At 38.7% G+C, this 18078-nt stretch overlaps 1 protein-coding gene across 7 annotated transcripts in view; it reads right to left on the bottom strand.

The window, feature by feature from the left end:
* The window catches only part of Nav3 (neuron navigator 3), a 767863-nt gene that overhangs the window by 158333 nt on the left and 591452 nt on the right, over positions 1-18078 (bottom strand). For all 7 annotated transcript variants that reach the window (XM_028873085.2, XM_028873083.2, XM_028873084.2 and 4 more), the window contains one exon: positions 7144-7259. In XM_028873085.2, the coding sequence (XP_028728918.1) occupies positions 7144-7259 (116 nt within the window). The remainder of the gene's footprint in view (positions 1-7143; positions 7260-18078) is intronic.

The following is an 18078-nucleotide window of genomic DNA, read 5'->3' as shown; positions in this document are numbered from 1 at the left end:
CCAAGTACTTCTGGCTCTGGGAGCCCACTTCTGTGAGCTACGAGGCTGAGATTAGGGGCTTCTAATTGAGGATGACTTTTGTTCCCTAAGAGACGTGTGGTTCCAATGGGAGAGGGTAGTATCTACGGGCCAAGGATGCTGTTAAACATCTTCCAATGACAGGTCCAAAGCTCACGAAAAGGAATTATGCACTCTCTAATGTCAGTAGTGTCAAGGTTAGGAAGCATGGTTCAGAGTGCCTTTCAAAGTAAAAATGCACTTTCCTGTCATTAACGTCCACCCCGCATTGGTTAACTAACAGCTCTTGCTTGGATATATTTTAGTCTCAGACCCACGGCCAGACCACAGCCTGGCATATTCTGATTGTAGGACAGAGAACAGAGATGAACAATCTAAACAATGGATCCCAACACTTCTGTTCAAGAACTGCCCGTGTCATTTTTCTACTTCAATTTAATTTTCAAATAAAATTGCTTGTTCCATCCTAATTTCCCTGGGCCAGAAATACAGCAGCACTCCTCTCACAGGGTGAAGACAGTACAAGTGGATTAAATTTAATGAAACCAAGGAAGGAAGAAACTGTAGACAAATACCAAAAATATTTCTGAAAGATACCCCAACAAAGGAAACACCGAGAAGGGGTTTGTCAATTTTTTTTTTTTTTTGTATCCATTTAAAGATTTTTATAACAAGCTTATAATTTCAGTAGCTTTGCCCCTGGAACTACTAGATGTAAATTTACCCTGACAGCTGTAAGGAGCCCACTTACATCACTACAGGCATCCATCCCTGCTTTGTTGAGTGTGCATAACACAAGGCTATTTTTATTTATCTGGAATCACACAGAGAAATGCGTGTTATACAAGGTGGAGGAAAAGCTCCCAGGCAAAGAGAAGGAAAACAATCCCCTGCAGAAATGCGACTCATTCTAATTTTGTCGATATGTAAAATAAAACACATCCACTGTAAGCTCCTGGGGGGTTGGGAATGCTCTTAGGTCTTTAGTTAGCATTCCTTCCCTATTTGGTTATTTGACTAGAAGACGTAAGCTGATGTGAATCACCTGAGCTTGATATTGTTAGACTCTACAAACATTCAAGAAATAGCAAGTTCTGGTGACCATTTGCAAAGACCTTACATGCCAGATATTCACTATTCTCTAATATAAAGTGGACGTAACCATTATCTTACACTTTGGTTAAAACTATATGCTAGGTTCTAAAATAATTCCCTAAAATCATCAACTTATTTCAATATTACTTCTTAGAAAGCAGGATAGCATTTTATCTTTTTAACAATCAAATATTTATTCCAGTTAAAGGTTAAAAACTGCATTGAACAAATGTACACAGAGTAGATACATGTGGGAGCAGAGAGTCTTATGCATAAAGGGGAAAAAAGGCAAATGTGATCTTAAGTAGAAAGCACAATCTAAAACCATCCTACAATGGGATGAACATTTAATCTCAATTATATTTGATCTCTTGGCACTTAAAAGAAATGGCCTCAGAGAATAAATTCTCCCTGTCAAAGAAGGCAAAAATACAAACAAAGCAAAAGCCGTGAATGTACAAGATAAATTCACCCAGAAATGTAATACCAAGAGCATGCCATGAATCTTAGAGGAAGTGTTTTGAACAATAAGCTGATTTATTCATTGCTGTGGACTGTACAGTGTATAATAATAATTTTTAGAACCACCATTATCAGATCAGGTAAAGGCCATGAAGCTTTCTCCAAAAGAATATGATAAAGAAAAGGAAATTTCAGTGCTATTCTTACAACTTTGGAGAATATTAAAGTTACAGAGATTCTTCAATGACAAAGTGAGGCCTCTCATTTCTAATTCTTATCTTCACACCTAAATTTAACTACATTTATTTATTTTTCTTTTACAACTTTTCTTGGAGGGTTGGGGATTTAGCTCAGTGGTAGAGCGCTTGCCTAGCAAGCACAAGGCCCTACCTGGGTTCAGTCCTCAGCTAAAAAAAAAAAAAAAAAAAAAAAAAAAAAACTTTTTAGTCACTACTAGTAAGCTATTACATCAGGCAAAATTTAAACAGCTAAGCCTCCTTCTTTGCAAATTCCTCTGACCAATTTACATTGCAGTATGAACTAAGTGTGTTCCTTAGACGTCTTATAAGTCTCACAGACCATACTTCATGTGGTTAATGGAACAAAGATGGATTTGACAATGTTTTAATCAATAGAAAAGGGATTCCTCTCCCCTGGGGAACATATCAACTTTTACAGAGGAAGGGAGAGGTAGTCTTATATCTCATATTAAAAAAAAAATAAGTGATAATAGAATCAAAACTATTTTCTTTTTCCATCCAAGTCTATACCAGTTACAATCCTCATTGCTGAGACAAAATATGAAACGAGAAAACAACTTAAGGATGGAAAAGTGCAGTTTGGTTCTCCGTTTGAGGAAGGCATTCCTTCAGGAGCAATTGAAATGGCAAGAGCTGGAGGAAACTAGTCATACAGACTTCCATAGTCAAGCACAGAGAACAGGAAGTAGACTTGACTATGAAACTGAAAGGCCTGCCCCTAGTGACCCACATCCTCTGTCAAGGCTCTACCTCCTCAAGGTCATACAACCTCCCTGAGTAGCACTACCAGCAGGGAACATGTATTCAAACATCTGAGCCTCACGGGGAAGTCTCAACTTGCAAACCACAAAACAGTCAATGCTTTCATTAAGTGCTAACCGCTCTACATCTCCATGAGCTCTATCGACTAGAATGTCTTCCGAAGTCCATAGTATCTCTCCTCTTTCCTGCATGCTGTATACACCTAAATATTGTTAGGGCTCTGTGGTGGTGTGAAAGAAAATGGCCCCCAAAGAGAGTGGCACTATTAGGTGGTGTGGCCATGTTGGAGTAGGTGTGGTCTTGCTAAAGGAAGTGTGTCACCGTGGGGGCGGGCTTTGAGGTCTCTTTCTCAAGTTTCACTCAGTGTGACAGTCAGTCCTCTTCCTGTAACCTTCTGATCAAGTGTAGCCAGCACCAGGTCTGTCTGCACACTGCCATGCTCCCTGCTATGATGACAATGGACTGAACCTCTGGACTGTAAGCTGCCACCTCAATTAAATGTTTTCTTTGTAGGAACTGCCATGGTCGTGGTGTCTCTTCACAGCAATAGAAACCCTAAGACGGGCTCTTCCTCATCAAGGGTCCCATTTACATACTATGTGCATTTTATTTATTTCACAGACAGTAAATGGGTGGGAATTATGAACCAACTACTGGGATACAGCAGTTAAGACAAAAAATAGACATGAAAAGAAGGGGCTCTAATCAAGATTTTTCTTGAAAAAAATAATTATTTTACTCTTTTTAAACTACTTCCCACATTAAATTTTTGTTTTGCTCGTAGTGTTAGAAATTCAATTTATGGATTATCGCTTGATAGGCTAGTATTCTCTCACTGAGTTATATTAGCAGAAACAACACTTTAGTTCTATGGAATGGGGTATACAATGTCATCAGTATTATTGAGCTTCTGAATTTCTGAGATGAGACAAAAACAGGAAAACAACAAATACTGAGAAATATATCAAAAGCTTATTCCTTCTTTCCTGAGTTCAGAGAGCAAGCAATTCACATAGGGTTTGTCACATAGTAGAACAGACTAGACCTCAGGTGTAGAGGATATACGGAGTCACAAAGGATTCTAAGTCTCAGGCCCGAGCAACTAGAGGCATGCACTACCATTAACCAAAATGGAGAAGATCCAAACAAAGGGAGTTGGAAGGCAGCTTTAGGGTTTGTTTCAAAGATAGCAAACTGGAAGTATGTTTAAGTCTGAGATGTTTAAGTGGAGATATGTAAGGAACTGGACACTTGAGTCAGGTTGCAAGGGAGAAGACGAGAAAGAAACGTTTGTGAGCAATCACTATATGGATCGTGTTTAAAACCACGAGTTACTGTCACTCATCAAGGGAGAATGTATAAACAAGTCTTGGGAAGAAAGATGAATTGTTTCAATGATGAGAAACTAGGGTGAAAAGACATAACTAGAAAAGATTACCAGGAAAGAACGAACAGTGAGATTTGGGGGAAAAAAAATAATCAATGGAATTTTGAGATCAAGCCTGAAACTTTCTTTCCTAAGGGGATTCTTTTCTAAGAGGGCAGATTCCTGGTCAGAGGTGAATAAGATGAGCCCGAAGGCTTAATCCTTGGATTTTGCCAGGTCTCCAATTACATCAACTTCAATTAAGAGCAATTTCAGTGCAGACATGAAGTGAAAAAAGCTGGTTAGTGTAACCTCGGGCAACAATGAGGAAGGATTAGTGGCCGGTTTGAAGGCTACTCAGAGAAGGACAAAAGAACTACATTATGGCTGTGTTGGAACACAAAGGGGAAGCTGTTTGTATTACATTGAAGTTATCACTTCATGGTCTAAAGAGATGGTTTGGTAGAGAGGGGATATATTAGAAGGTGAAATAGACAGCAGTCCAAGAAAAGCAAAGGAAATAGGTACTAAGTAAATGCTCTGAGGGGGGTAGATATGGAAGCAGAGTTCACAGACTTCCTTTCTCTGCATCCCATTCAGTAAAGTTACATCAAGTTTAACAGTTAAAAAGACTAGGACAGGCAGTGTTGGAGTTTTGAGAGGAAAGGAGCAATATTTTCATTTGAGAGACTGAGCAGAATTAGGAAACCACAATGTTTACTGGGGCTGTTAGAAACTCATGAGGCTGAACTGATTACCAAAGAGTGAGTCACCCCAACCAGCATGTAGATTTCATCTTCTTCATTCATTATTGATATATAATAGGTGAAGAATAGAATAAAACTATACTTGTTGTTCTGGTGAAGTGGGAAACGACAAAGGAATTAGGGATGTGTGGGGGATGGGAAGAACAATTCTTCAGTTACCACAATTACCAAACTGATAAAAAAAAAAAAAAAGAAGGTAGTTGAATAAAGGGCAATAAGAAAGCATGAGGTTCATAAAATGGAAATCCCAGCAGAATCATCATGGAATCAGGAAACAGTGGGAAGAGTACTGTAAACACAGGGAACTTCAAGCAGTAAGAATAGGATTTATGGGGCTGAGGAGATGGTTCAGTTGTTAAGAGCACTGGCTGCTCCTCTAGACGACCAGGGTTCAAGTATGGTGTCCGATGGTGGCTCACAACAAGACGTTACATCAGTTCTAGGAGCTCTGTCATCGATTTCTGGCCCCTGTGGGCACCAGGGACACATATCATATACAAGCATACATAATGAACAAAACGACCATTCATATAAAGTAATTTTTAAAAAGAGAATAGGATTCATGGCAAAGATGCTGTTGAGAAGTTATATTTCCTGATGATGCCCAGGCCTAGGCACTGACTATGAGGAGGGATTGTGAGGAAAGGACCCCAGAAGAGGCTAAGTTCTTGGGAGAACCATTTATTCAAATACTTCAAATACCATAAATGAAGTCAGGGATTGCCTTGTAGGGAGGGAGAATGATCCAGAATGTAAAGCTGATTTCAAACAGATAATGGTAAAAAATGACATCACAGCACAGGACTCATTTCAGCATCTATTTTCTGTTTCCTCTCCTTCCTCAAATCTGTGACCCATATTTCTACAAAAAAACTTGCCCTTCTATTAAATATCTGGTTTATATTACATTTTCAAAGATTCTATTAAAACACCAGAACATTAAATAGAACTACTAATTTCAAATATATAAAAAGATTAAATGTAGACAGAATAAGAAGTTGTAAAATTAACTATGGATTATTTATTCCATCAGAGCTACTCATGGATATATTAACTTCAGAAAACAGTGTTTCTTGGTGAAACAATGATTACAATTCAAATTCGACTCAAATTCACTGCCAACTATAGACTGGAGCACTGTACTGCATAGTCATAATGCAGATGTTCATGCACATTCGATATGGTAATTGAATCTTCTTCACACCATCGTTTATAAAATGTCTTGTCACAACACAGGGACAGAGCATCATCTTGACACTTCTCTTGAATGTCTAAGGTCTATAAATACATCACCAGAGCCATATCTTCACATCATAATTCATCCTCCTTCCCTACACTGGCCCTGTGTTGACTTTGCCATCTGAAGTCACAGATGCCCAACAGTCTCAACCATTTTCATTCCCACAGTGACACCTGGAGTGTTGCTCTGTCATTTCTGTCACGACTCAGTGACAGGTATCTCAGGAAGGGCTCGTGCTTGCTGAATTGAATTTCATGGCCATAAAAGTGTTGGCATTTCTTAACCTCTCCAGTTGTGATTTTGTTCCTTTCCTTGAGCTTCAAAATGGGATTTAGAAGTCTTGAAGTGATACAGAAACGTTTAAAACTCAAATTGGTCCCTAGTTTTTGCCTTTGGACTTGGCAGTGAACATATGAAGGATAACCCAAAGATTTGTTGAAAAAACAGACACTGTGCCTCTAATCACAACCCTATCAAAATTTCTTAAATTCTCTCTCCAACTAATGACAATATAGTTTTCTAAGAAGTTACTTGGGTCTCATAAATGATCAAAAATGACTATATTATACATAATACATAACACAAAATTATGTGAAAGGCTTTCCATATAACCCTAGGCTTGTCTGAATCAATGAAAACATACTCGACACAAGTGGAAAATCCAATTTCATACAGTTAAAAATCTGATAATTGTACCCGGCAGATTTGAAACTTTTCTTCTATCACCTACATCTGTACAAGAAAACATCTTCCTAACCAGATTTTCCCTGAGATGTGCACTATAGAAATATTATAAACATCACAGAATTAAACATAGGACAGGATTGAATGAGTTCTAAACTTCACAGTTAGACTTGATCTTTAGTAGATCTCTAATCTCCATACATATCCAAGGACTACTCTACTAACCACAGAAGTTCCCTAGAGGCAAATGACTTAAAGCAAATTCCACTTCCAGGTTCTGAAAGAACCACCACTCTTCTCACCCTTTCAGAGCAACATATGATCACCCTCACCAGAACAGGCAAATATGTAAAATATGAGGCATGAAATATATGGAGTCCAGTTTTGAAAAAAATCACAGAGCAAACGTAACCTGATAAAATAGACTGTCAAGGAGATTACAAAAAAAACTTCAGGTTTGACTTTTGCATTAATCAGCTGCACACTTACCAGATATCTCCTCTAGGCACTGCTTAGCCGTCTTATTATATGAAGAGTCTATCTTTGTGGGGCTGGTACAGGAGTCAGCAGATGGTAAAGAGGTGCCTTCATTTTCTGAATGTGCTCTGAAGTTAATCAAGAAGACAAAGACAACAACTGTGATCATCAATGACTCATCAAAGTAGTTCTTTAGCACATGGAGGAATCAGTTCATTTTAAGTTTTCCATCAAGGTTGATAACTCTTTCCTATGACTTAGATGCTCCACAGATATCCCTCTGTATGAGAATTTTAGAACTTATTTTATATATGTCACCCAAGTATGAGTAAGGTATTGTCTCAAATCCGGATTTTTCTGCATTTGAAAACCTGCATCTACTGATAGTTGATTGCACTGGGTGAAACAAGAAACAAGAGTGTGTCCATTTTATATAATATCTGGCCATATAATGCTTTTGTAAGCATAGTAAATCAATGAAACCACACATGAAACTTTTTAATGCCTAATGCCCACCTTATAAAATGTATCCTAAAATATAATGCATAAGAATAAGTAACAAATAGGCAGTAAACTATAACTGTAACCAAAATGATTTAATTACAAAGGACTCTGGAAGATTAAAGACAACCAGAAACAAATCCTTTCGCTGATATTTCATATGTTTGTATTTGTGTGCATGTAAATAGTGTATAGCATGTATGAGGTTAAAAAGTAAAGGTCTGTTTAATAAAATGGAAAGCATTCAACAAAGGAATCATATACATTAGATATTCCAGTCTTTCTTTATGCAGTTTCTTTCTTCTAGACACAGGTGAACATTTTAGGAATCTCTTGATATAGATACAAAATGTACACATATTTGATTCAAAAGCTCATGTTTGAGAAAGTCACAGTATGAACCACTGAGACACAGGAGTCAAGTTGGCACAACACTGGATGCCGCTGGACGATGTTGTTGGTAAGGGATCGCAGTTCCTTACTTAAAATTCCATTTACAGTACTGAGTCTGAAGCATGGCCCGTCATCCATAATTATGTCATACTTTAAGAACATCTATAGAAATATTCATCTGTGAAACAAATTTCAGTATACGTTTGAGTCAGTTTTGACTGATCTATGATTTTTTTTTTCCTAAATCTTGGCTTTGAGAAAAAGAAAATGTAAGCATTGATATCAGAACTAGTTGACATTTGCCCATCATCTTGGGGCACGGAAGCAATCTCTGTACTTCAGAGGGAGAGACAAGAGGATCAAGAGTCTAAAGCTAGCTTGGGATCTATGGTGGCACTGAGTTTGGGTGGGCTTAGTAGGAGCTGGGAGAGGAGAGGGTGGGAGAGGAAAGAGGGGTTGGGGAGATGGCAAGATGGCTCAGTCTGTCAAGTGCTTGCCACACAAGTATGACTTGTGTTTGGATCCCCAACACACACATCAATATCTAGATGCAGTGATATGTCTAAAATCGCAGAGCATGGAAGGGAGAGGTAGGCAGATCACCGGGGCTCACTGGCCAGCCAATACACCTGAATTGGTGACCTCCAAGTTCGGTTGGGAACCCTGTCTCTAAATATAAAGGGGGCAGCAGTCAAGTACCTGACCTTAACCTCTGACTTCCATATAGGGGCATCCATATTCACTCATGCACATAATGAACAAACAAACATGTATTTATGCTTCATATATATTCATATATATATATTATTCATATATATATATATATATATATATATATATCACCACATGTATGTACACACACACACAAGATATGATTGTTATTGAATTGGCTGATATAAAAATTTAAAAACTCATTATTTTTAAAGAAATCCTTTAAAGCTATGCTTCATCCTTGGATGGATGTGTTATAAACACACAAAGTGAGACTCAAAAAAAAAAACGAAGAAATAATTTATATGACAAGCCATGCTGACCTCCATTAATTTCTGGCAGAGGGGCCCTACTCTATTTTACCTTAAACAGTATAGCAAATTTAAGAGAAAAGTGTCGGCATTCAAATAACAGATGTTGACTCAACTGTCATCTTTCTCCTTTACTTTGTTTGATATATCGGGGACATTTTGAACATCAGACCTTTCATTTCTTCCAGAAACTCTGGCCTTCATTTCTACAACCCAAACTGCATTTTGCTTCCTAGTATCTTTGGATTCTAAAACTTCCATCTTTGCATTATTACCTTTGAGAAAAGGCAAATCACTAAATGTTGCAGCTGTAGTTAGTGGGAGAATCAGAAAGCAAAACTTGAGAAGGGTCATCAAAGGCACACCCTAAGATTCTTTTGTTTTTCATCTAATAGTCTTCTTAGATGGTCTCAGTCATATTCATTGAATTAAGTATTATATGTCCACATGTGATAGCCATTCTTGGTTGTGAACTTGACTTATCTTGGAGGAGGGAACCTCAACTGAAGAAATGCCTACATCAGACTAGCCTAGCTTATGAGGCATCTTTTTGATTATTAATTGATATAGGAGAGCCAAGTTCACTGTGCACAGTACCATCCCTAGGCAGGTGAACCCGGGCTGCTTTAGAAAGGTAGGTGAATATGAGCCTATATCAAACCAATATGCAACCTTCCTCTAAGACAGTAGTTCTCAACCTTCCTAATGCTGTAACCCTTTAATATATTTACTCATATTATGGTAACCATTAACCATAAAATTATTTTTACTGTTACTTCATAAATATAATGTTGCTACTGTTATGAATTATATTGTAAATATCTGTGTTTTCCAATGGTCTTACGGGACCCTGTGAAAGGGTAAATGGGTCACGATCCATAGGTTGAGAATCAGTGCTCTAAGGTCCCATATGCAGTAAATGATTGAGATCCTGTTCTGAGTTTCCTCAACAATGGATTATGACCAGAAAGGATAAACCAAATAAATCCTTTGTTTTCCATATTGTTTTAAACCATGGTGTTTTATCAATGAAGCAGAAATAAAAGTTGGATGCCTCATAGAGCTTCAAAAACTCCAACACACTACCTTCTTTTAAAATCTGATTATTACTTTGTATTTCCTTTTGGCTGTCACACACACACATTTCAAATTCATCATGTGTAGAATTGAACTCACAATCTAGTCCTTGTCCCAAAAGCCCTTGATGGCACTCTTCATTGAGTCTACTGAGCCTGGTAAGCAATGGATGGCTTAATTCCTACCTGCTTGCTGGCATCCTCTGGAATAAAGACCTGTTAATAACTTTTCCATGTCCACAAGGGTCTTCAGCCCACTTTGCATAGCTCCCTGTCTCAATATGATCTCTGCATGTGTTTTCTTCCCTTCTTCATCTAGTTCAATCTTTCTCTTAGATTATCAGCTCAAGTTTAGCATCAAATTCTTTAAAAATTCTCGCCGGGCAGTGGTGGCACATGCCTTTAATCCCAGCACTCGGGAGGCAGAGTCAGGCGGATCTCTGTGAGTTCGAGGCCAGCCTGGGCTACCAAGTGAGTCCCAGGAAAGGCACAAAGCTACACAGAGAAACCCTGTCTCGAAAAAACCAAAAAAAAAAAAAAAAAAAAAAAAAACAAAAAAAAAATTCTCTCTAATTTCACCAGGTAAAATCCTCCCAATGTAAGCACTTCATGTCGCCTGGTTCTTTCTTCTTAGCTTCTCGTATTTTTGTAATATAAATACAGTAGAATTATTTTACTAAGGTTTCTCTCCAAAAGTAGAGTCTGTTCTCCATGCGTCACCTCTCCATTATAACCTAATGTCTAGCCTTACGTTCAGCACATTGGTTTCCCCCAAATATTTGATAAGTTACATGAGTAATTCATATCGGCAGGGATAGTAAGGCAGTGTTACTGGTGGATAAAGCAAGGAAGATTGAAACAATGTCACATGTATTGGATTAGGCTATAATTTGGGGCTTATCATTAGTTCAAGTCATATTATCAAGTAATGTAGCATCCTCAAACTTCAACTCATTCATGTGTACAAAGCAATGCAAAATGTGAGCCTTGCATAAGAATTGTGCACTCAATTGCTACTATGAGCAAAGGCCTGGAAAGACAATCTCCTGAGGCATATGAATTCCGGTCAACATTTTAAAAAGGAATACCTATGTCTTTTATGACATATTTTGATTCATCTTTGCCTCCTGGGTTCCTCTATATACCCTGTATATTGGTTGTCCCACTGTACTATCTCTGGAGTCCACCATGGCCTAGTCAAGCCCCATTCCTTATGAAACATTGTATCTTCCTGACTTCTCAGCCTATTTTGTCTGAATATGAAGGCAAACATCCTCTCATTATTATATGTTGAGAGAGGTTAAAAATGGAGTATGGATGTATGCTGGAGTCCCTGCAGAAAGGACCCGACTCTTGTCCAAGCAGTGTCAAAAAGGCACCCCACCCTGGCAAGCTGGCTTTCAGCCAAGATTGGTTGAAAATCCTGCAGGTTTAGTATTCAGCCATCCTTCCTGATACACACAAAGAGCATGATGATGGCACACATTACATGCACCTACCAGAAACTATGACGTGTATCTTGGCAAATAGTGCTTAGTTCATGTGGACCTCTAGTTCTCCAGATCTACACAATGTTACTAAAGGTTGTAGAACTAATTAAATCGAAAATCTCAACAATGATTAGCACAAAAATGAACCTCTACTTTATGTACTCTCTTTGTCACAAATATTGGTCTAATGTAATTAATACCTCTGCAACAACACTGAAATTCACTCCAATTCTGCAAGGTAGGTGCTGCAGGAATTACAGTCTCTAGCTGCCTGACCATTGGCCCAGGTAGATGCTTAACTAATCCTTGAATTGGGCTGCCTGCAAATGGTGGAACTATCAATTACTACTTTGGCAATTTTTGCTGCAATTAAATGCTTCTGGACTCTCAGTATTGTATTTCAAGTTCCCTTCACTAATAGACAGTTCAGTCTGTAAGAGACAATATTGAGTGTGACAACATCAACTGATCTATTCTACATGTTACACTTTACTGGCCATTTAAGAATTCTGATAACACATATTAGGCCCTATCTCAAAATTGAAATTTTATAAAGTGAGTACTTTTATGTTGATCTAAATTGCACAGTGCATAGTTTGTGATGTAAATGTGTATGTATATTCTTACCCAGGTAACTTAGTTTTGACCACTTAGAAAAGCTAGAAGCAAAAACATGGTTTAAAATATAATTCTTCATGACAAGAGATTGGGGCTCATTAAGGAACAGATGAAGTCAATTTAGGGAAAGTACAAGGTGAGTCAAAAACACATTAAGCCACAAAGAAAGGGAGTCTCAGAGAGTGGTAAGGCTTGTTAAAAGGGCATACAAAGTAGTTTGAAGGCTCTCTCAGTGACATAGTTGGGGAAACTTTAAACATGAAAATGAATTATGGTGGCAATGAATTACAACCCATGAAATGAAACTGGATTCTACTCATCGTTACCATTTGGATGAATAGATAACAGAGAGAATCAGCTTTCTCAAAGTACAGTGGCATGAAGTAAACACAGAAGAAAAAATGGAATTATGAAATAACCATCATTAGGATATAATTTTAATTCAGGCATGAAACCTCAATGGATGTTAAAAGCTATGAGTGAATGTAGATAAAAAATAAAAATTTTTAATCTTTAATAAGATGTTTCAAAACATCTTCCTCTACAAATGTTTATTAGACATAGAATTAATTTTAAAATAAAAAAAACTATGGGAAATATTATCTTGAATAAGCAGACTAATCTTATGCCACAATAATAGAAAACATAAATAGTTGTATAATGCAATACCTTTCACATAAGCAATGGGGTGAAAAAAAGCATTATTTATGTGACACTGTAGGAAAATAAGGACATTTGTCTAATGATGGGTAAATATCAGACAAACCCAGATAAAAGGAAATTATTGAAAACTGGCCTTCAAAATATGGATGTTAAAAAAGTCAAGGAAAGAGCAAAGAGACTGAAGACTATTAGGAAGGCATGACTACTACTCACAAATTAATTAATTTTTTTTTCTTTTGGTTTTTTGAGACAGGGTTTCTCTGTGTAGCTTTGCGCCTTTCCTGGAACTCGCTTTGGAGACCAGGCTGGCCTCGAACTCACAGAGATCCGCCTGCCTCTGCCTCCCGAGTGCTGGGATTAAAGGCGTGCACCATCACCGCCTGGCTTACAAAATTAATTTTAAATTACTGATCCCAGCTAAGACTCCTAGCAATAGTGGGGAGGGTGACTGAACTGGCCTTCTCTTATAATCAGATTGGTGACTACCCTAATTGTCATCATAGAACCTACATCCAGTGACTAACAGAAGCAGATGCAGAGACCCACAGCCAAGCACTGGACTGAGCTCCTGGAGTTCAGTTGCCGAGAGGGAGAGGGATTATAGGAGCAAAGGGGGTCAAGGTTATGATGGAGAAACCCAGAGAGATAACTTACCTGAGTTTGTGGGCGCTCACAGACTCTAGACTGACAGCTGTGGAAGCTGCACTGGATCGACCTAGACACTCTGCATGTGGGTGACAGTTGTGTAGCTTGGTCTCTTTGTGTGTCTCTTAGCAGTGGGGCCAGGACCTGACCCTGGCACATGAACTGCCCTTTTTGGAACCTATTCCTACGGTGGGATGCCTCACTCAGCCTTGGTGCAGAGGGAAGTGTAGTGGGTCGCTCTTCCAGCTTTGACCTGGAAGTACTACCCGCTTTGAGGCTTCTGGTAACTCTTATACCTACTAGGCAGGGCCAAGGACAGGAGCCCTTAAGATCGAGATCCGGATGTGCAGGGTCTTTTAGTTCCTGGATCCTGGATGCTAGAGGTAGACCAAAGAGAGTTCTCCAGAGAACACCATTGGACTGCACTTCATCTCTTCTGGACCCTGGACCCTATCCTTTTACTTGTAAGTTATCCCACAAAATAAACCTCCCCTTTAACTACGTGGAGTTGCCTTAATACCTCCCAATAGGGGAGGAGCTTCTTGGTCCTACCTCAACTTCATATGTCATATATTGTTGATGCCCATGGGAGGCCTTACCCTTTCTGAGGAGTCAATGGGACGTAGGAAAGAGGTGGGAGAAGAGGATGGGAGGACAGGAGGGAGGGGAAACTGTGGTTAGTATGTAAAATAAATTTTAAAAAAATTAATAAAACTATATTAAATGACTAAAGGTGGTATTTGGGGAACAATTAATAAAATTAAATCTTTTAAGGTATCATAAATACAGTATATATACACAATGTATCAGCAATACTGGTTTACATTTTCTACAAATTTAATCTCTTTCTAGAATACCAGAAAGTAAAATTCAAAAGCCAAATACAGGGGAGGTTGCTCATAGCCCTTATGCTTAGAGAATGCCAGCTTACAGCAGGATTCAATGCAATAGTCCATCTTCCAGGAGTATCTCTGTATTTCCTCTTTAAAACACTGCATTGTGAAGGCATTTAAACTACTCCCCCAATGCACATAAATATATCAAGCCTAGCAAAAGACAGGCTTGCAAGGCAAGAATTCAATAATCTTTAGTGTGTGCTGATGACCAATTATGCCCAGTTCCCATAAATCTACAACTGCAGTATAATCCGCAGAGGTTGCTTGAGGGTGTACAATGCTTTATTTGAAAGATGGTTATGTGCTCCATATTTCAATCCTTGTAAACTCACAGCTCTTCCTACTCTATTTATTGTTCAACAAATAATCTAAGTTTCAAACCTTCTGAGTGAGCACTTTAGAAACTAGTGTTCTGCATTCTTTGCCTTTTAGAATACAGAATATACAAATGACAATTTTCCATGTCACTTCCTAGGCAAATCCAGACTGTACAAAAATGTATGACCCAAATCTCTGATAGAAGTCTATGATGATGTTTCAGAAGTGATATATTCTTACACCAAAATCATATTTCATTGACCTAATTTTACAGATATAGAGAGTTACAGAGGCATGAAATTTATATTTAATTTATAAGTGCAACACTCAGTGATTTACTTTTCTTCATTAGTCATTTTTGCTGGCTAGGGATAATTTTGTCTTCTGAGAATTGCCCAGGCAGACCCTGCCTCAACTCCCTTGCTTGTAGGGTGTTGCACTATATTCAACACATCATTTTATTGGCATTTACTATAATGGAACGTAAAAAAAAAAAGAATGTAGACTTCAAAACAGCAGGTTATGAAAAAGGCTAACAATTGTTTTAAATATGTCTTGTGACTGTTGATATATGCAAGTGTCATTTTCCCCTGAATTAACCAATAGTTTTACTCCTTTTTTACATAATGTTGTAAATACTGGAAATATAAATGTAAAATAATATATTCAAAATGAATGGACAAGGAATGACAGATGGGAATGACTCTGACAGTCACCAAGTTGCTCCTTCATAAACACTTAACCTAGTTTATCCTCCAACAAAGAAGTCTCATTTATATCTTAAAGCATGTGGTAGTTCATCGGAGACTATTCCTATAGGCTCATAAATTTGGATGCTTAGTGCCTCGTTGATGAACTGTTAGGGAAGGACTGGAAGGTGTGTCCTTGTTGGAGGTACATTACTGGGCATGGGATGTAAGGTTGCAAAAGACCATGCCATGCCTGGTCTTTCATTCTCCACCTGCTACCTGAGAATCAGGATATAAATTTCTCAGCTACTGATCTGGCACCATGGCTGTGTGCTCTTTACCATGATCATGGACCAACCATCTACAACTGTAAGCAAGCCTCAAAATTAAGTGCTTTTGTTTTGTTTTGCTTTATGTTGCCTAGGCCATGGTGTCTCCTCACAGCATCAGCATAGTAACAAACATAAGGAAGAGAGACAATAATTTCCCCAGAACACAGAAAGAAACATAGGAAGTGGAGATCCAATTCCCGAGGGTTTGGAGCTGTGACTCTCCTGCATATCAGATATTTACATTGTGTTTTATAACACAAAATTACAGTTGTGAAGAAGCAACAAAATAATTTTTGTGGTTGGAGGTCACCACATGAGGAACTATATAAAAGGGTCGCAGCATTGGGAAGGTTGAGAACCACTGTTTTAGAAGCAAAGAAGGACTCTATCAGCAACTAGGTTAGAGGCCATTCTTAACATATTTTGGACAAAACCCTAGCTAATTTTGCCCATGACGTGAAAACTTAAGTGAAATTGAGTTTAAAGCAATGTACTAAAGATTCTGGCATGGGTAATTTAAAGACAAAAGAATATTCAGCTGGTGCTGATCAAGGAGCTGTAACTCTATAGAGATAAGCACCAGGGAAGAGAATCACCTAGGCTGCAATGGAACAACAGGAAAGGTTCCTGAAGGCAAAACCATACCCAGCTTCAGAAGAAGCAAAAGTCTTTGAAGGGAAAAAATAAAAACTAAACTGAAGAAGTTCCTTGATTCTCAAAACCAACTCCCTAGAGAAAACTTCCTTCCCCAGTGTTAGCACAGAGGATTTTAAACCTGTGGTCCGTAAAGTCCAGGGTACATCACTGGCTGGAAGAATAACTTAACAACATGATCCACAAGGTATTAGCTTTGCAGGCATGGGGGATATTAAGAATGATGCTCTCCACAGCCACTAGTCTACAGTTCATGGGCTTCCACTAGTGTGGCTGGCCATCTCTGCACATCTTCCCATCATAATCTTGATGTCCCCCACCTGCAGAATCCCTCCTCTCTCTCATTGACTGGATTCCTGGAGTACAGCCTGGCACTTGGCCATGGATCTCTACATCTGCCTCCATCAGTCACTGGACAAAGGCTCTATGATGATGGTTAGGGTGCCTAGGCTCAGTGTACAGGGCTCTGCTGACTCCCCACGGAAGACCTTAATTTGGGGGATGTGGAGATGTGGGGTGGCTTGGGAGGGAGAGCTTGGGGGGGGGTGGAAGAAGGGAGGAGGTGGGATCTGTGAGTGGTATGTAGAGTAGAAATTTTCTTAATAAAGAAAAATGAAAAAAAAAAATAAAAAAGAATGATGGTCTCACGGAGTCCTGCTTCACAGTTTCCAAGAGCAGCTGAGGATAGGCAATGTGTGGTTGGATGGGAATCCCGACAAAGAGTCCCTGAAAGGCCACTGTGTAAAGTTGTGAAGGTAAAGCCTAAGTTGCAATGGAACACACAATGTTGTAGATGTCGTCATATCGTATCTGCCAATGAAAGCTGCAGACATGAAGTGGAGATGTATGTATTGCAACTGGTGGCGTTGTAAGTATGGGACTACTTTTAACCTTTAGAAAATTTCATCACAGCCTTAGATGCCAGACCTGGAACTAAAAGATGGATGTTTTCCCTGCTAGCTTTGGTTTTGGTTGGGACTTGTCATTCCTTGGTATGAACCAATTCTTCTGTTTTTAGAATAGCAATGTTTATTCTGCATCTTTATATGCTGGCAGTATATGACTTATTTTTTTTTATCTTACAGGAATTCGCAGTGGATATATTGACTTGAGTCCCAGATGAGATGTCGACTTTGGACTTTCAAATTACTGAAGTTTGTAAAGCCTGTAGGGTCTGTTGATTCACTGGATAATATTGTGCAATATGAGATGAACATGAGACTATGGAGACAAGGAGTGGAATGTTATTATTTGAGGTGATATACTTGGGTATCAAGTTGACTAAGCATGGGCTTTTGATGTTAATATCAATTGCCAACCTAATGAGATCAAGAATCACCTTGAAGATAGGATTCCGGGCATGCTTATGAAGGGTTCTTTTGATTAGGATAATTAAGGAGGAAATACCCACCCGCCCTGTGTAGTTCCATTACTTGGGCTGCACGTTGGACTCTATAAAAGAGGAACTAAGCTGAGCTACTCCTTGACTGGGGATGCATAGTGAGTAGCTGCTTTACGCTTCTCTCATTTTTACTTCCCCAACAAGATAGACTGTAGCCTTGAACTATGAGCCAGAATAAACTCTTTCTCCTCTGAGTTTCCTTTGTAAGTCTATTTTTACCACAGCAAGATGAAGGGAAACTGAGGCAA

This window comes from Peromyscus leucopus, chromosome 18, assembly GCF_004664715.2.
Source record: "Peromyscus leucopus breed LL Stock chromosome 18, UCI_PerLeu_2.1, whole genome shotgun sequence".
In the NCBI taxonomy this organism is placed as follows: Eukaryota; Metazoa; Chordata; class Mammalia; order Rodentia; family Cricetidae; genus Peromyscus; species Peromyscus leucopus.
This window is presented reverse-complemented; position numbering and strand designations above follow the sequence as displayed.